Source organism: Ammodytes marinus (assembly GCF_949987685.1).
Source record: "Ammodytes marinus genome assembly, chromosome: 12".
NCBI classification, from domain to species: domain Eukaryota; kingdom Metazoa; phylum Chordata; class Actinopteri; order Uranoscopiformes; family Ammodytidae; genus Ammodytes; species Ammodytes marinus.
The window spans coordinates 14,958,008-14,978,369 of record NC_137216.1 but is presented as its reverse complement, the minus strand read 5'-3'; the positions used below and the strand labels follow the sequence as shown (position 1 = coordinate 14,978,369).

Here is a 20,362-nt window from a genome sequence, read left to right as displayed (position 1 = left end):
GGGGTGGCTCACATTACCCGATGCCTCAGATTCCCCCGTTCTCCCCTATATATAGGCCTATATATGAATATAGAAATAAATCATAACCAAGATTAAGTCAATGTATCTTGCAGGGGCTAAAACACAATTCATTATGCCTATAAGTGTGATGTTGAATTCAATCAGAATTTTTTTTGATGTTTGCGAGGAAACCAGAGAACTTTTCTTTATGAATATGACATTTAGTGAATGCAATTATAAGATTTGTAATGTCATTGAAATATGTTTTTTTTACATTCAAATTTAGTAATAGGCTACTGTCTTAAGGCATGTCTTTTTTAAATGAAATGTCCAGTCTTGTGTATATTTCTCTGCTGCTCCAAAACACAGATGAAGTGGGGCAATGACAAAACAAATGCATAATTGTTTCTGGTTCAGTACATAACAAGGTGCAATTAAGATCTTTGTCACTTTGTCAGTACATTTAGAAATTAAAACAATACAGTAGTAGACTGTGCATCTAGCATGCGACATGCGCGCTCCCGGTGCGCGTGCACGCCACAGAGACTTGTGGGAGTGGTTTGCGGTTGAATATAGCTTGACAGCTCCTCGCCCACCTGGCATTACTTACTTACTCGGACCACATTGACGGCCGCTGTGAGAAGCTTCAGGCACAACACAAATCAGCCGCAACTTTATTTTACTTTCGAAGGACTTTTCTACCCAGAATCTACAATGGTAGGTATATTTTGTACAGAATAACCGTTTTTGTAATAGCCTATCTGTAAGTATATTTCTTCAGCAGTTTGTATCATCTGGCGCGTCATTGGAATGTTCAGTATTTAAACGTGATTGGGGGGAAAAATTACTAAAGGAGGAGCGATGACAGCGACTCTAACTCGTATATAGGCCTACGTTATTTTCTGAACTGCCCCCTGGGTTCGATCCTGTAGCAGGACTCCTGCGTCACAAATAGACCCAATGACCGGCAGGCAGTAAAGCTGAGCTGGCCGCTGGGCTGGATGAGATGAGCAGGTGCTGATGATTAGTCCTACATTTCCAGCACATAACGACATACAAACTGATTTAACAATGATGATAATATACTGTGATATTTTGGGAGGAGTGACCAAGGAGTATTAATTGTGTAATAGGCTAGTCCAGTATTTTTCCCCCCATGAATCTAATTTTGTTAAGCCTTATACTGGTTTACTAGGTGGAGTGTATGATTATACTGTACATGCATGTGACTGTATCTTTGTAAGGAATTCAGGTGTGTCTCAACAACTATCAACAAGTCAGATCAGAATGAGACTATGCCAGTGTTTCCAGGTTCATAGATACATGGAACTAACAGAATAACAGAGCCTCTCTGTATGAATATTACTGGTGAAGTTGTAATACCTTTGACATATGCCATGGTTCTATAACCATGGCATATGTCAAGTATTACAACTTCACCAGTAATATTCACCATTCTTGTTTTAGTGGCAGGAATAAACCAAGTGCGTACACACAATTGTTCTGCTCTGTTTGCATAGTGTAGTATAAACACAGTTTGTTGGCATTGGCATTAGGCCTACTGCTTATAACGTCCAAATGGTAGCCTATCATTGTATGCTCAGTACACAAATGCAGTACACCCGCCCTAATCAAACAGTCGTGTTCCATAAAATTGAGTTCCTGTTCCGTAAAAAAAAAAAGTTTTTTAATCATTCATTATTATCTTAGGACTACACTAAAGAGCTCAAATGCATGGTGAAGCCATATACAACCTGTATATTATGTACATAAAATAAATGGGCCAAGGATCACAAGTGAATTCACATGCCTCTCCATTACTTGTGAAATACATTTTTATAATTGGTATAATCCATGCTTGGAACACAATGGGGTGCAAGCCCAGTTTAACTTTAGCATAGCGTATCAGCACACGTCATGATGGCACTAGTTCTAACGCGTGGCTTATCCCAGGAACTTGAATGTGCTCATTCAAGTATAATGACAGCCAGTAATGTATGTAGCGTGCAATGGCAGTTCTGCCTCACCTAGATGCCCGTGGCACAATTAAAATGTTTTATAATACAGAGACCTGAAGGGAAACCAGAAGGCCAATGGCTCATCAAGTTAATCCGCATCAATCAAGTCTGCGGGGCATCACCACAGGGCTTATCCATTATTTATCAGAATCAGTAGTGTTCATACTTGACCGTGAATATCCACATAAAGCTCTATGAAAAAATCTGGGCACCGGCTTAAAGTGTATTTAATTTAAGGCATCAAGTTTTTTTTTTTTTACTTTTAGAAGGCACACACAGGGAGGTGCCGACCTGTATGGGCTTCAATGTGAGTCCCATCAGAATTAAATGCATCGCACAACTCTTCTCTGGTACACCATGTTTTTTTGACAGTTTTGGCCTAAGGTTTGCAACAGAAGAGAGGTCAAATAATCAAACACTCTGGACTATGAACATCTGCAATACATAAATCCATTCCATACTTAGATACAGAGGTGAAACTCTGATCTGTGGGTTGGAAGATAACTGGCTAAGGGTGGGGCTACACTGAAGTGTAAGGTCTCAGAGATCTTTATGAATCATCCACAAAGTTCCATATCCTGAATACATGGCAGTTCCATTGTATCAGTATCCGCCCTCACCTTGTCCTCCTGGTACATTTAGTCTGTTTTCCCCGTTTAGAGGCAGAATGTATTAAGGGATCTGAGCTCCCATGTTTAATGACCTGAAAAAGCTTTGAGCAATTAATTGCTATCTTTTTCAGCCTCGTTAACATTCCCTCTCTCCCTCGCTCTCTCAATCTCTGACAGGATCTGGAGTAGTTTACATCTCCTTAAAGTTACAGACACTGACAAAACTGGAATCTCAAGACAGAGCATGTGGGCAAGCCTCAGACATGCACTTGTTTCTGTCATACACAGACACACCCAAACAGGTTCTAGGGACAGGAACAGTTTGACAGTTAGAGAGTACTTTCTTTTTAACCCGCCCTAAGCAGAAATGCTTGAGGTGATAATAATGAGAAATGTAAAAGTAACAACATGATTTTGAAAAAAAAAATCAGTTACTTTTCAATTAATCATTCTCAGCTTTATCATCAAATAAAAAGTTGCAGATTGAAGAAAACTTTTAGCAGATCAGGTGTAAAATCCAAACTGGCACTGGAAGTGACCACTATTTTCTGCCTGCCAGTCAGTGTTAAGCAAAACAGTCAGTCTTTGCTGCTAGGTGTCAGGTTAGCATGATGAACCTGAAATAGCTGCTGAGCAGAGCGCTGTTAGTATAGAAATACCCAAGCCATTCTGGGGAGTGTCATCTATTGCTTTAGATAGCTGCTGGTGGTATTGATAATATCTAAAATATATATATTTTTTTTTATAATATGTATATATACATACACACAGAAACAAACATATTGATCAACATGGATTTAGTTTCCACGGACTCTCAAATTATACAGTCTGTTAAAACCTGCAGCCAGTACCCCCTACCCCTCACCAACAAGCACTTTCCCTTGTCTGTCTGATCACTGAGAAGGGGAAAGTTTGAGGGATAGGATAAAAATAGCAGCCTGACGTGGAGCAAGGTGGGAGTTGTCACTGTTGTAATAGTAGGATGTATTTATTGGGCTTAGAATTGTGTTTGAAAAAAAATAAAAAGCATTAAGTGAATTAAGAACTCACTAAGTGATTAAGGGTTAGAATCTGATTTTGGGAAATCCACCAAAAACCATTGGAGGAAAATACTTACCAGACAGGAATGCCTTTTTTCTGCCTAGTCTAGCTAAATGAAATACCAGACACATGACGAGAGCTACCATTGGAATTAAATATCTATAAAATTGTCAACAAATTGATTGTCTAAGGCAGTGGTTCTCAATTATTTTCTGTCATTTTTTCGCGCCCCCCCTAAATTGAATTACTATTGAGAACCTGCTAATATCTATTTATTTATCTGTACAAAACCACTGTATGAGTTTCTGGCATGAGCATTCTGCATATCACCTTATTATCAAATTAGATTAAAAAAATTAGCTGAGATAACAAAAAAATTCAAAGTTCAGTTTATTAGCTCAATTTGTAACATTTAAGCAAGACTGCTCAGTCTGTGTGAATCTCAGGACAGAGAAACATGAGAAAATAATTAACTGAGGTTTGCATTTCATTCAAAACATTTTTAAACTGTAAACATAGTAAAGGTGGTGTTTTTTTATTATGATAGGCCAATATGCCTTCTGTGATGCGATAACCTATCATTCATTAATGTTATTATTAGTCTACTTGCTTGATTTCTTTTTAAATAGCCTACAGAGACACATGTGGACATTTATTTACTGCAAATCGTGGCCTTTCGCATGGATATGACCATACACAAGCACACATCGCGCTTGCTAGCACTTAAAAAACATTTTTTTTTGTTTTTTTTGTCAGTTTGAAATCAAGGCAGCCCGCGCCCCCCTCCACAACTCACGGCGGCCGCGCCCCACCATTTGAGAAGCATTGTTTCAGAATTGTTGATACCGTTTGTGTCAATACTGCTTTGCCTCCTAAATCCTCCGTTGCCTTCCTTTTGAAAGCCTTCTCTAATTACAAAGTGTCTATTATCTTAATTAAACTCATGTAGATGTAAAGTCCATGTAGTGCTTTCCTTTCAACAACGTGAGTCATTCATTTAGTGGTACTTTTTCTGGTGGTCCCCTACATAGAATACGTTTTAAATGCTTCAAAAACATGGCCTCCATCTCATCTCTCAAGCCCTGTTCACACACAGACTGTCACATGAGATCCACTGACAGCTGCAGAAAATCTGTTTCACTAGTTCATTCAACCTCAACCTTGTTTCCGCCATGTGACTCTGTGCTTCCACCTAGTGGCCTAGATACTCTTTTTTTTGTATTACTGCAACTGTAGTGTACAATCTGAATATGATAAAGCTGCAAAGCAACCACCAAAATCCTTTTGATATGTTGACTCACTTATTACTTCACTTTTTTTCATCTTTCTGATCTTTCTTCCTCTCTTCTAGCGTGAATGCATCTCTGTGCACGTAGGCCAGGCTGGTGTCCAGATGGGCAACACCTGCTGGGAGCTTTACTGTCTGGAACACGGCATCCAGCCGGACGGCCAGATGCCCAGCGTGAAGCCTGTGGGAGGCCACGATGACTCCTTTACCACCTTCTTCAGCGAGACTGGGGCTGGGAAGTATGTCCCCAGAGCCATCTTTGTTGACCTGGAACCTACTGTCATTGGTAAGTAGTGTCACGATGTATCTTCCTTCGTGGCGCCGATAGGAGTAATGCAATGCTGTTGCAAGATAGAGATGCTAGATCAATCCACATATAGCCTTTTTGATAACAAAATAATGTGGTTTGGTCAAATTTTGCTGGTGTCTTAATTTCCCAGATGAGGTGCGCACAGGAACGTACCGTCAACTCTTTCACCCTGAACAGCTGATCTCAGGAAAGGAAGATGCGGCCAACAACTACGCCCGTGGACACTACACCATTGGCAAGGAAATCATTGACTCTGTCCTGGACAGAATCCGCAAATTGGTAAGACCTAATTTAAATTCAGGTCTGTTGAGTTAGATGGCAATGACATGATCACGTTGAGTTAGATGAACCACTTTAAATTGTTGTTTAATTGAATTTCTTTCTACTCTATCTAATTATTTCTCTCCATCTAAAGTCGGATCAGTGCACTGGTCTCCAAGGCTTCCTCGTCTTCCACTCCTTTGGTGGAGGAACTGGCTCAGGTTTCACCTCATTGCTGATGGAGAGACTCTCTGTTGACTTTGGCAAGAAGTCAAAGCTTGAGTTTGCCGTCTACCCAGCCCCCCAGATCTCCACAGCAGTGGTGGAGCCTTACAACTCCATCCTGACCACCCACACCACCCTGGAGCATTCTGACTGTGCCTTCATGGTGGACAACGAGGCCATCTACGACATCTGCCGCAGGAACCTTGATATTGAACGACCATCTTACACCAACCTGAACCGCCTCATCAGCCAGATTGTCTCGTCGATCACAGCCTCGCTTCGCTTCGACGGAGCCCTGAATGTTGACCTGACAGAGTTCCAGACCAACTTGGTGCCCTACCCTCGTATCCACTTCCCTCTGGCCACTTATGCTCCAGTCATATCAGCTGAGAAGGCTTACCATGAGCAGATGTCTGTTGCTGAGATCACAAACGCCTGTTTTGAGCCAGCCAATCAGATGGTGAAGTGTGATCCTCGTCATGGTAAATACATGGCCTGCTGTCTGCTGTATCGCGGTGATGTGGTGCCCAAAGATGTCAATGTGGCCATTGCTGCCATCAAGACCAAACGCAGCATCCAGTTTGTGGACTGGTGTCCCACAGGCTTCAAGGTGGGCATCAACTATCAGCCTCCAACAGTGGTTCCTGGAGGAGACCTGGCCAAGGTGCAGAGGGCGGTGTGCATGCTGAGCAACACCACGGCCATCGCTGAGGCCTGGGCCCGTCTCGACCACAAGTTTGACCTCATGTACGCAAAGAGGGCCTTCGTCCACTGGTACGTTGGGGAGGGAATGGAAGAGGGAGAGTTCTCAGAGGCCAGAGAAGATATGGCGGCCCTGGAGAAGGATTATGAAGAAGTTGGTATCGACTCATTTGAAGAGGATGAGGAAGGAGAGGAATATTAAACGAGCTAATCTGTTATTTGCTTCAGAGATAAAATAGGTATATTTATTAGATAGACAATGCTTATAAAATGGAACCTATTTTGGCAATAAAAATCAATCAATCAAATTTGGAAATATCTGTTTTTCTTTAAAAAGTAAATAGAAAGTAACAATCTACATAAATGTAAAGGTCTAAAGTTATTTTTTGGAAGTGCCATAACAATTGTTACTTTAGTGGCAATTTGTACCCGTTGTTTTGTTTTATTAAAAAACAACATTTTTGTGCAATAACCTGATTTTTATAAGTGTTGACACCTGTGTTGTTGCTAATTAAAGCTCTCCTCCAAGTAAATGTCTGTTTCTGTTTGTTTGACCTTTGATTTTATTTTTTTATTTTATTTAACCTTTATTTTTCCAGATAAAACATTAAGAACAATTTCTTATTTACAATATTGATCTGGTCCAAGAGCACTAGGAATAAAGGCACAAACAACAAATAACAAATACACAAGCGTGACTCACATTAGACAAATATATAACGGATATACAAATGAAAAAAACTAAAAATTATCCGACTTATATGGGTCATTCTATAGAATCGGTGCCCTTTGTGTTTGATTGTAAGAAAAAAAAGTACATTCAAATTCTAAACTTTTTTTGATGTGATGTGACATATTGATATTAACATGTAATTGAAACAATATTTTCCCATCTCAACATCACTATTAAAATGATTATTTTGAGAAATTTTCAGAAACATGTCACACTTTAATTCAACCCCGTCACGGTCATTTTGTTATTCAGGTGCTAATATTTAGAATGGGTTTCTGATAATATTCTGACATGATCTCTCAGTTTAGATGTCCCTTGTTAATAATCATATAATGTTATTCAATTTAAAAAAAAATAAAAAGCTTCAAGCACCATCCAAGACCGGTTATGATGAAAATATTTGTCTTCCCACTCGGCATTTTCACTGCTCATATGCAGTAATGTCATGTAATTAAAAAATATATTCATCTACTTGTTTTTCCAGTTACAACACACACAAGTAAACACATGTTGATGTTATATGTTGTATATTTAATACAAAAATACAAAGAAATGCTGAACAACGGAGTTGAAAATCATGTAACAGGGTTGAATGATGATGTCACTTTTTTAAATTCTTTGTATAAAACCCACATTTTTGTGAATTAATGTAATGAAGAAGGTTTTTCTTCCCTTTGCCCAGCTGTCCTGTTAATCCTAACCCTACATTTGACCATGTGTGATGTCACACATGGTAAAAATAGGGTTAGATAGTGAGACCATAAACACTCTTTCTGCCTTTTCTCAGGCTAGGATGAACCGATTTCTTAAGTGTTTGCATATTTATATTACATAGGATCTCAGAGTTCAATACACCTTCATATTCCCACCAGTTAAGTATGTCTTTAATGTCATATTTAATAAGAAAAGTACCTAAAATATTACAAAGATGTACCAGGGATTCAACCCCGTAACAGGCATTCAACCCTGTTACAACCCTGTTACAGTAAGAAGTGTGATGGGGCTGAATGTGATGGGGTTGAAAGTTTTATGCTAATCTTTTGTTAATGTGTTCATGCTAGCAGCTAGTAGTGCACCACATGGCATTATACAATGTAGATATTTATGCACTTTTCCAGTTGCAAACTTTATTTTTTGACACACCTGGTTTACTATGAGTTTTCCTCCTAACAGTGTTGAAGCCCTATGATTGACCAAGCCCATTTGTACATAAAAATCATCAAATATTCATAGAAAGTTAATGAGAAGCCTACCACTTGCTTCACCATGATGTTCAAAAGACTTTGCTGATGTCACTTGCTCATGAAGAATGTCAAAAGGGTCGTACCATTATTTTATGGTAGGGGGAGAGTGGTTGCGTTACGGGGTTGAATGAAACGCAGGGACAGGGATAAACGCTTAAATTACTTAAAAAATAAAAAATTATACTTTATATTAAATGTGTTATTCTTTAAAATGACCCATTTCAATTAAATTAAACCAAAAAGTGCAGTGTTATTTAACATTTAGTACTCAAAATGGATATTATTCTTTTCATGATGATGAATGGGGACAGGCGGAATTCTCAATAATCAAAGAGAGAAAACATGTAAATGTTGAAATAAATTAGTGTTTTAATTTTTTATTTCCTACAGCATATTAAAAACATGCAGAACTTTTAAAAAATCTGGTTGTAATTTTCTTAAATACATGTTCTGTAAAGTTGTATTAGTAGACATGCTTGGGACATTGAAAGATTATAAAGGGCACCGAATCTGTAGAATGACCCATATATTCATTGTTGTTTTGTATGACATATGCTAAGTGTTAAAATAGGCCAACTATATTGTGTGAATGGTCTGAAACCATGTAGGAATGACTGTTGTTTTATCACTTAGCCACCGGTTTTCAGTAAAATCCAGCCTGTGAAGCCACTTTTACTGAAAAGGAACTGATTTCCAGGACTGTTCCAACATCATGCAAGTTATGAAACTCCGGATCAAGATAGCTTACTTAACAGGTGTGTCTCAAATTCAGCCTTCAAACATCTCTATGAATTACTTGGAATATTTTTATCATTTTGTGACCTGAATTGGAGTGGGCCATGAAGCTTAATGTCAACTGAGACTTTATTCTAGGCATACACAAAACTGATATCCTTTGTCAGATACTTCTGAATGACTTTGCGAAACCTCAAAACAGCTTTTCAACGATGTTTCATGTTCCAACTCTGGTTATCAGGCTATCTCATTGCGATACATTCTGCAACAGTAGCCTGTGCATAGCCATTGTAGGCCTTCCTAATATCATGATGCACATTCGGCAGTACGGTGGCGCCCCCTGGTCGAGTTCGTTGAGTTTGCAGATTCTCATGAGGGCAGAAGTCAATACGACTCTCGCACAGTTGTGTAACTTGATGGGCCGGTTTCACAGACATGGATTAAGCCTAGCCCTGGACTAAATGGAGTTTTGAATGGAGATTGTCCATTGAAAGTACAATTTAGTCCAGAACTAGGCTTAATCCATGTCTGTGAAACCGGCCCATGTAACAACTAACTGAGCTAAGTTGGCTGATTTTGACTAACATATGTCACTCGAACTACTTAGCTTAAAATGGCAACACGCTGGGGAATATGCAGTGCAGGGAAAATTAGTCATGTTGCTTTACAGACTCTGACTCCAGAAGACCACGAGGTAACATTGCAGTACTATTTCAGAGCCAATTTATTTCCCACATCGTTGCACAAAGTGGATGTTTGTATTTTTTTCACTGCGAGTTTGTTACGTCTCGAGGGAAGTGTAGGCCTAATTCATTAAGCACAGCGTGTTATCTCTGGGCTTGCCTTAGCCCTTTGCACATGAGTAGGTTAGCCTAAACATATTGCATATGAGTAGGTTAGCCTAAACATCTTGGAAATTAATGGACATATTTAACACGCACCTGTAATCACAAATAGCTCACCCAGCAGGGGGCAAAGTAGTCCTGTAGCTTTCCAGTAGGCCTAGTTGTCCACCCAGGTTGTGTGTTGGTCCATATCAATTCTGTTACACAACCTTTTTCAACATTCCATGTCTTGTTTTCCAAGATAAAGGGAGTTTTGCCTCCTGGTAATTTAGCCTATAGAGTGGCCTAATAGGGGAGCATAGGCCTACCTATGTTCGTCAGTTCAATAACACACTTTATAAAAAGTTTAACGTTTTTAGGGACTACTTTTGCCAGGCCGAATGTTCAACTCCACTGTATAGCCTAGTCAAAATGGCCAATGTCTGCCAAGCAGTTACAAAAAAGGGCGAGGAGGTAAAAAAAAAACCAATGGCATATTTTTTACATTAAAATAGGCTATAGGACTGTGGCCGAAACTTCCTAACCCACAATTCCTATCTTAACTGTTTATTAACCATGGTAATTAGGGTTAGGACCTGATATAGGAAAATAGCCATTATAGAACAGTTACTAATTCAATGTTCCTATATAATTCAAGATAGGAAAAGTGTATTACAGAAGCATCCTAACTGCCCAATCCTAATCTTGTGCTTCTATTCTTTTCTCTTTTTTTAAACTAAGTCAATGGAGACAGTTAATTTATTTACGGAAATGCTATTGAATGACCCAGATGACCCTGAAAAAAAAAATAAGAAAAAAATAGTTTGAAACAAAACATCCTTCACCCTCTCCAAAGATATCACTAACACCTCAAACACCTGTTTTAAAGTCAACGGCCTTTTCTGCACCATAAAGCATATAACACAAATATACACACATATATACATATAACACAAAGTAATGTGTATGAATATGCAATGAGAAAATTATGTATTATGTTTAATTGTCCGGAATAATAATAATAAATAAAGCAAGTTAAGCAAAGTTAACTATTAGCCTACACAATAATGTCAGACGGGGCTGAGTCAGTTGAGATAGAACAAGGGGCCCTCTTTTTTATGTTCCCATAATGAGCTGAGGAACATATTACCCAGGGAATATATAGATGACCCCAAAATAGAGCTGCCAACAACTGTTTCCATTAGTCTGTCATCTAACAACAAAGTTTATGGTCATAACATGTGTGCATGTGTGGGGAGGACGACTCAACAGTCACTGTCTTATACTACTGACTGCAACAGGAATTTGAACAAAATGTCCACTCACACACTTCTCATACGTCTCAAAAATGTGTTGAATTAACATTATTTGTACTAGAATGTGAAGTATTTGACCTGGAACAATCAACAATATAACAACATTCTCATATAGGCTACATTGGTTGTAAGCTGATTTTGGGGTTTACACTTTAACTTGCGTCACTGAGCAGGGAGAAAACGTGTCAGTAAATCCAGAAATGTATGTTGTAATAAATAACATTATCTTAAAGGGACTCACACCCATCGTGCAATTGAGAATTACAGCACTATCATACCATCCCTCCTCCCTCCAATGCCCCCACACCCTCGTTCCATGCTTGTATCACTGGTTTCACTTCAGAGGTGTCGGCCAGAATACCACTTATGGCCAAAGGCGTCAGACTATAAGCATGAGACTAGGAGATGAGGAGTAGGGTTTTATCCGCTCTTTATTTTCCTTCTTTCACAGGCACAGTTGCATATAAATCGTGGGAAAAGAACAAAGGTTTAAACTCCGCTTGTGAGGAGACGTTACAATAGCTGTTGCGACCCGCAAATCGCATGCAAACTATATTATAACAGCGATCGGGACTGCATGTACGTATCTCACAAAAGTGAGTACACCCCTAACATTTCTTCAAATATTTCATTATATCTTTCCATGCGACAACACTGAATAAATGACACTTTGATACAATGTCAAGTAGTCAGTGTACAGCTTGTATAACAGTGTAAATTTACTGTCCCCTCAAAATAACTCGACACACAGCCATTAATGTCTAAACTGCTGGCAACACAAGTGAGTACACCCCTAAGAAAAAATGTCCAAATTGGGCCCAAAGTGTCAATATTTTGTATTGCCATCATTATTTTCTAGCACTGCCTTAACCCTCTTGGGCATGTAGTTCACTAGAGCTTCACAGGTTGCAACTGGAACCCTCTTCTACCCATTCATGACGACATCAAGGAGCTGGTGGATATTAGAGTCCTTGCGCTCCTCCATCTCCCGTTTTAGGATGCCCCAAAGATGCTCAATAGGGTTTAAGACTGGAGACATGCTTGGCCAGTCCATAACCTTTACCCTCAGCTTCTTTAGCAAGCCAGTGGTCGTTCGGAGGGGTGTTTGGGGTCGTTATCATGTTGCAGTACTGCCCTGCGGCCCAGTTTATGAAGGGAGGGGATCATGCTCTGCTTCAGTATGTCACAGTACATGTTAGAATTCAATGAACTGTAGATCCCCAGTGCTGGCAGCACTCATGCAGCTCCAGACCATGACACTCCAACCACCATGCTTGACTCTAAGCAAGACACACTTGTCTTTGTACTCCTCACCTGGTTGCCGCTCCACACTCTTAACACCATCTGAACCAAATAAATGTATTTTGGTCTCATCAGACCACAGGACATGGTTGCAGTAATCCATGTCCGTAGTCTGTTTGTCTTCAGCAAACTTTTTGTGGGGTTTCTTGTGCATCATCTGTAGAATAGGCTTCCTTCTGGTATGACAGCCATGCAGACCAGTATGATGCAGAGTGCGGCGTATGGTCTGAGCACTGACAGCTTGACCCCCCACCCCTTCAAGCCCTTCAGCAATGCTGGCAGCACTAATACGTCTATTTTCCAAAGCCAACCTCTGTGTACGACACTGACCATGTGCACTCAACCTTCGTAAACTGGGCCGCAGGGTGGTATTGCAACATGATAACGACCCCAAACACACCTCCAAGACGACCAGTGGCTTGCTAAAAAAGCTGAGGGTAAAGGTTATGGCCTGGCCAAGCATGTCTCCAGACCTAAACCCTATTGAGCATCTTTGGGGCATCCTCAAACGGAAGGTGGAGGAGCGCAAGGTCTTTAATATCCACCAGCTCTGTGACGCTGTCATAAATGGGTGGAAGAGGGTTCCAGTTGCAACCTGTGAAGCTCTAGTGAACTCCATGCCCAAGAGGGTTAAGGCAGTGCTGGAAAATAATGGTGGCCACACAAAATATTTACACTTTGGGCCCAATTTGTAAATTTTTTCTAAGGGGTGTACTCACTTTTGTTGCCAGCAGTTTAGACATTAATGGCTGTGTGTCGAGTTATTTTGAGGGGACAGTAAATTTACACTGTTATACAAGCTGTACACTGACTACTTTACATTGTATCAAAGTGTCATTTATTCAGTGTTGTCCCATGGAAAGATATAAAGAAATATTTGAAGAAATGTGAGGGGTGTACTCACTTTTGTGAGATACTGTACATACTCACACACGGGTGATTCACAATTAAACTCAGATAAACACGTTTCCATGTGGAATGATCGCTTACTGCGGCAACGCTCACACATCTGACCGAGGGAGAAGAGAACGGAAACTAAACAGGCTCTCTGTCCGACTGACGTCACGGCCCTAACTGACTGCTATCCACCACACTGAACAAAACACATTTTAACACACTGTAAGAACTAACAACACTGTAACTTATGAACGTTGGGGCCTTTTCTACAATGGTCGCTACTCGCTACTGTCTGCCGTGGAATCAAAACAAACCCTCTAGATGAGAATGCGCAATACAGAAGCAGACCGCAAACAGACAGGTCCATCGGCCAATCAAATCGTTCGGTCCGAACGATTTGATTGGTTGAATTTTATATATATTTTTCATAATATTATGAGATTGAAATCATTGTTTGTTTTCACTCCTGGTGGGTCTGTCTTATATTTTAGAGTGTAATTACCTTATTAATACTATTTTAACCTAATCCAAAAAAAGTGTAAAAATGCACCAAAGGTAAGAGTCGCTTTAAGTCATAAGTTTAATTATGGTGGCTTCTGCTTTTCTTTTCATTAACAGATTTCTGCTCACATTTCATTTTATATTTGCAGATTTGAATTTGTCAATAGAAATCCCTGCACATGCTTAAAACGCTGCATTACCGAAGTTCCTTTTGCATCCATCCACAGATAGTTGCTGTTGCAGCGAGGGATCTGCAGCATGCTGAAGAATTTGCCAAAAAGCGCAACATCCCTCGAGCATATGGAAGTTATGATGAGTTGGCAAAAGATCCAGACATTGGTGGGGTTTTCTGTCAGCATGTGGCATAATGTTTTAATCTAATTTGAACCGACACATTCTCCCCATCTGGAAATGTCTCTTGGACAATCAATGAATCTCAACCAGCCCCAAGAATGCTAATCACAAGTGGACTCCGAATTAAAGATTTCCCCTTCTTGGATAAGTAATAAATCATGTTTCTAATTACTATTTCTCCACTAACCCCCTCCCTCTAGATGTGGTTTACATCGGCAACATCCATCCTTACCATTTGAGTGCTGGCAAGCTTTTTATAAAGTCCAGAAATAATTTGCTGATAGAAAAACCCCTGGCAATGAATTCAGGTGAGGTGCAGGAACTTATGACTGCAGCCCAAAAAGAAAGTGTCTTTCTCATGGAGGTAACAACCATAGTCTTTTTTTTAAATAAACCGTCACCATGTACTGTATCTGTTATAAGTAACCATTCGCTGTCTTCTTTAAGGGAGCTTGGACACATTTCTTTCCTGTATCCCTGGAAGTCAGGAGACTGCTGGGCCAGGGTGATGTTGGTGATGTTCAGATGGTGAGGGCTGATCTGGGGGCCCCCTCATTCATATCCCTCGCTTGGCTGAGATCAAGTTGGGAGGGGGGGGGGGGCACTGTTGGACCTGGGCATCTACTGCCTGCAGTTTGTCCTCATGGTTTTTAATGGCGAGAGGCGCGAGTCCATCCAAGCCACAGGGCACACAGGTATTTGTCTCAAGGAAGTCATTTTAACAAACAATTGTTTGAGTAAATTACAGGTTGTACTATTAACGCTCCTGCTGTGTTCAATGTGTGTTAACTACTTTTGTGTTTCTAGTCAAAAATGGCCGCCCCATGATGATATAAATATATAATACATATTATCACCTTATGTTGTGTTAAATCTTTTTACCAACTTTGTTCTTGTGATCATTACAAGTTTTAAACCAGTTTTGCTATTTATGGCTGTAGGCATCACTGATCTAATTCGTTTTTGAGTAAAAAAAGAAGAGGCATAACATATGGATTATTTTGACTATAATAAATACTCAAATGAAACAGCGATATTCATCATGGACTACATTATATCAAAGTTTAACAAGGACATTTGATAGAGCATGTATGAATGAATTATAATTGTAATGAATACCACAGCAATAATTTTGAGCAAGTACTCTATGTACCTGAGCTGTGAGAAAAGGTTACAGTGTTGTGAAGTTCTGTGAGAGTGTCAACTGGTGTGGTTTACCTGAGGACTGTAGGAAGCAAGATTAACATGTTAGTGAACAATCCGAACGAATGAACATATTTTTTTTTAAATGAACTCACAGTTTGCAGCCTACCTTCTTTATGAAATGCGGCCGATGTCGGCTATAAATCCTTTAGATGACTTGTACAGGTGCAGTAGATCACACCCAAATAGCAAAGGAGTGTTAACTATTTCTCGCTTGTGTCAGGTGAATGGCTGCACAGATGATACACATTAGTCAGACATATTTACAAACACAGGCTTTTAAATGAAGTAATTTATTGGTATTTATGATAATATTCAATAAAAGTTAATTTCACTTTGATGTGGCCCAAAACTAAAATTATTCCAAGGTACCCTTCGTTATGGGACAGTGTCAGACCTAAATGTTATTATTGAAAATGACTGGTGTTTAAAGCCCCTGTTAACCCATAAACAAAATCCTTCAATGTCATTTGGGGAATTGGTATCATGATATTAAGCATCTGAAAAGAGTTAGGCATATTTGTTGAAGGGGGCGCCCTAAGCTCAGTTGATAGGGCATCCCCCCCATGGGCCTCGGCCAGCAGCGGACCCGGGTTCGATTCCAGCCCGCGGTCGTTCTCTGCATGTCACTCCCCTCTCTGCCCCATTTCAACTCTGTCTCTACACTATCAATAAAGAATAAAAATGCCAAGAAAATACATTAAAAAAAAATATTGTTGATTAAGTTTGATATACTTAACAGAAATTCACTTTGGATAAGGCAGGCTATGCTCTGTTTCTTATTACACAATAGTATTTGTGCAGCATATAGGATACTATATATATAGTGTTAAACTCAGTTAAATGCTATAGTGTATGAATCTGCTAAGTCAAAATTAACATTTAATTGCGTTACAATGTCACGTTAGGCACCGATAGAACAAGTGGTAAAATACATTTATTTATTTAGCAAGCTAATTTTCTTATGGCCTTACACTCTCACCTTATTTGCACTGCAGCAACAGTTTAGCTTACAGTTTTGTTTTCAGTTATTTTCTCTATGTGATTCTTCTAAGTGGCGTGCAATTAGTCCATTAATATATAAGTGCAGAAGGAGAGTCAATAAACACGTCAAACACCGCTTTCATGTGAATGCACACAGAGCCTAAAGAAGAAAATCCAGATCAAACAAATCAATTTCTAACCACTGTCATGATAGTCATGGAACCCCAGGAAAAATACATTAAATAAAATACATTGTTCAGGGAGAAAACGTTTGTATCAGCCAAATTTGACCTGAACACAACAGGAGGGTTAAAAGAACATGATGCCTTTTGCCCAGGTGTTGATGGAACAGCAGTTCTGGTCCTGAGGTTCTCTGGAAACAGACTCGCCATTTGCACTTGTTCAATCACCATGATGCTGACCAATGATGCAGTTATCACCGGGACCAAAGGAACCATTAAGGTAACTGGTAGGGGAAGTAGGCTATGTTACTGCAAGTATGTTGCTACAATGGCTAACTTTAATGTTAACTTTAAGCTATCGGTAACATTAGCATGCTTCTGTTAAAATTGAGCTCCACACACATTTAAAGGTCACATATTATGCTAAATGCACTTTTTAAATGTGTTCTAACATATCCATGGGTCCACGGTGTGCCTAGAGACTGCCAAAATATTTAAAAAAATAACAATCTCTCCTTTTCTCACTCTCCCCCTTTCTGAAACCCCCACCCCTTCCCCCCAATATACTCCAGTCAGAATTCTCCTCGTTTCTGACCTCAAAAACTGGAAAGCCAGAAGCTTCCACTGTGCAGCCCACACCCCTATTTCTTATTGGTCCACGGCCCTGACAGACAGAGGGCGAGGCGTATCTGGCTTCGCTTCCGGACAGGGGGCGGGGGGAGCTCAAAGATTGTATATTTACGAGGGGAGCTGCAGCTCTTTTTAAAAAATAGGCCATTGTGAGATTAGCTGAACATCAGCATAGTACAATAAATTATCTGAAAGTTTTTTTCAGCAAACAATTAAAGAAAAACGTATTAGGGACCACTAAGACCATATAATATGGTGTATAATAGAACCGAAAAGTGTATAATATGGGAGCTTTAAATCCATGTGAAGCAAAAGCTGAGGAATTACAGGCAAACTACTCATTTTTATAGCCATACATCTGCTGTCATTTATTATACCATTTGTTCTCTCTGTTACGTGACATTGTAACGCAATTAAACGTTAAACTTGACTCGACAGATTCAAGCATTACATAATTTAACAGAAACACTATTAACGCTATCCTACTACAGGCTATAGACTATCATAGACATATATACGACTATTAGTCCTTCTGAAGAAAAACATTACCTGCAGCAGCCACATCCTTTTTTGACACCTGTCACTGGACAGAAACAATAAACAAGTGGTTTTGGGTGTGACCTACTGCACCTTTACATGGAATCTAAAGATTGTATAGCCAACCACATTTCATAACCAAGTAAACATCACACAGATAAATTATAGACCATTGATTGTTCGGATTGTTCGTTTACCTGTTACACTCGCTTCATAGTAGGCTACAGCCCACAGGCGAATCACACATGTTGACAATTGTCACAAACAATCGCATCATATCTTGACTCTAGGGAATGCCAAAATTATTCTTTATGTGTTCAGACATTAATTTTGTTATATGGTTTGTAAAAAGTTTTCATGTGTAGTTTTGGGTCAAAGTCCATTATTTACATACTACCAGTGAATCAAAATAGTAGCCTTTGACTGGGAACACAACTGATGTTATTTTGAGCCACTATTTTAAAATGTCAAATGGTTTAGAACAGTGGTTCTCAAACTGCGACCCGCGGGCCGAAACATATCTGCCGGCCCGCATTGAATTATGAATTATAATTATTATTATATAGGCTATATTTTTTTTCAATTTTAATTTAAACGCAGGGAGGGGATGCGTCCCCCGTAACAGTAAAAACAGTACAGGGGTCGAAACACTTAAATATCCCTCCTAATTGTTTATATTCATTCCCCAATTATTAATAATAACACCCCTACAGTGGACCGTACCATCTTAAACTTGCGAAGTTCGGCTGGCCTCTGCCTCTCATTGCAGACGGCTGGTCAGTTTCCCGCAGTGCAGCAGGCAGTGTTGTTAGTGAGCTTGTCAAGCCCAATACGATGCACTTTCTCACCTTCAAGGTGAATTAGATTAGGTCAAGTGTCTAAGGATGGATGCTAACATTATCTGGTTTCTAACTCTTTTGCCTAAAGCTCTTTAGCTGCTGATAGCCATGGAACTATCTGCCTAGTTGACTGCTGATAGCCCACCCTGTTTATTTCCAATGTAGAGTGTCATAATAGTTAATAGCTAGTTGTCTTTTCCTTAACATGTTCACCATAAATAAATACAGAAGACACAAATTACTGCATACAAATTAACCAGAATGCACAAAATGAAGTGTTCGAACCTCAACTTTTTCTGGGGGACAACCCCCAGGCCCTCGCTTTTAATGTGTCCCTCCCAATGGTGAAATGAAACCTAGCCCTTCATTTATTAATTGAAATGTGTTAATTACACATTATTGGATGCAGACCAATACATGTAAACTGTAAAGACGCAAAGACGCTGGCCATTGAAATGATTTAATTTTTTTTTTCTCGGTCCAATGTTGGGTTCCTAAATTGGCCCTCAGCTATCAGAAGTTTGAGAACCCCTGGTTTAGAAACAAATGTGTGTCCTTATGAACTTTGATATAATGTACTCTTTATTGTAGTCAATATAATCCATACGTTATGCTTTATTCTCCCCTCAAAAACAGGTAATACAAGCTCAGATCATCATGAGGCCATAAAGGCAAGGCAAGGCATATGTATTTGTATAGCACATTTCGTACACAAAGGCAACTCAAAATACATTGTAAATAGCATACAGACAGAGATTTAAAACTTGTAATGAACACAAGAACTTAAGTTAGTAAAAATATTGAACGCAAAATCAGGTAATTATTCATGTATTATGTATTTATAATCATCCATCACGGGGCAGCCATTTTTTCCCAGGTTACACAAAAGTAGTTAACATGAAACGAACAGGAGAGTTAAGCTGTTGAGTCCTAGTTTAGTATAGTATAGTACAGTACAGTATCGTCTGTATGAGTATTCTTAACACTCCATGGAAAGCTTTGCTACATCACACTGATTTTCTACATCAGGTACCCAACCACATGTGGTGCCCCACGACCTTGGAGGTGAATGGGAAGGCGACGGAGTACCCACTGCCTGAGGCTGGCATGCCACTTAACTTCACCAACAGCACAGGTCTACGATATGAAGCTGAGGAGGTCCACCACTGTCTCCTGAAAGGTACAAGATAGAGGCCAGCAGTAGCATTTACAATTGATCTTTATTGATCTAATATGTTTTTATTTAGGCCTATTAACATTGTAAGATTTGGATAGTTTATCTTGACCAATCAACTGTCAAAGCCCCAAAGATAGCCTTTGTCATGAAAAATGAAGTGGACTTAACCATATTTATTTTTACTTTATACTGTTGAGCAGCCAATATTGTAAAATGTTCTTGTGTTATTATATGTATTATATTTGTTGTGATTGGTTGTTCTCCTTTAGGACTGAAGGAGAGTCCAGGGATGCCGTGGGCTCACTCCAGCCTTTTTGCAGAACTTCTAGATGAGGCCAGAAGACAACTAGGAGTGATATGACCAGGACAATGTCCACTGATGTGTTTTCCAGCAACAGTAAGGGGGCAGACAACCTGTACCTTTACGTGTAAATGAATACTAAATACA

At 39.5% G+C, this 20,362-nt stretch overlaps 1 protein-coding gene and 1 pseudogene across 2 annotated transcripts; both read left to right on the top strand.

Moving 5' to 3' along the window:
- Nucleotides 1-577: 577 nt before the first annotated feature.
- LOC307258663 (tubulin alpha chain) lies at nucleotides 578-6,993 on the top strand. The gene is made up of 4 exons (XM_080038294.1): nucleotides 578-717; nucleotides 5,022-5,244; nucleotides 5,399-5,547; nucleotides 5,684-6,993. The coding sequence occupies exons 1-4, from the start codon at nucleotides 715-717 to the stop codon at nucleotides 6,656-6,658; spliced, it is 1,350 nt and encodes a 449-aa protein (XP_079894420.1). The 5' UTR covers nucleotides 578-714; the 3' UTR covers nucleotides 6,659-6,993.
- Nucleotides 6,994-9,781: 2,788 nt separating this feature from the next.
- On the top strand, nucleotides 9,782-20,294 carry LOC307258780 (trans-1,2-dihydrobenzene-1,2-diol dehydrogenase-like; annotated as a pseudogene). Its single transcript has 7 exons — nucleotides 9,782-9,862; nucleotides 14,236-14,347; nucleotides 14,563-14,726; nucleotides 14,810-15,057; nucleotides 16,887-17,011; nucleotides 19,767-19,917; nucleotides 20,184-20,294. The product of its transcript is annotated as a trans-1,2-dihydrobenzene-1,2-diol dehydrogenase-like (transcript).
- The last annotated feature ends 68 nt before the right edge of the window (nucleotides 20,295-20,362 follow it).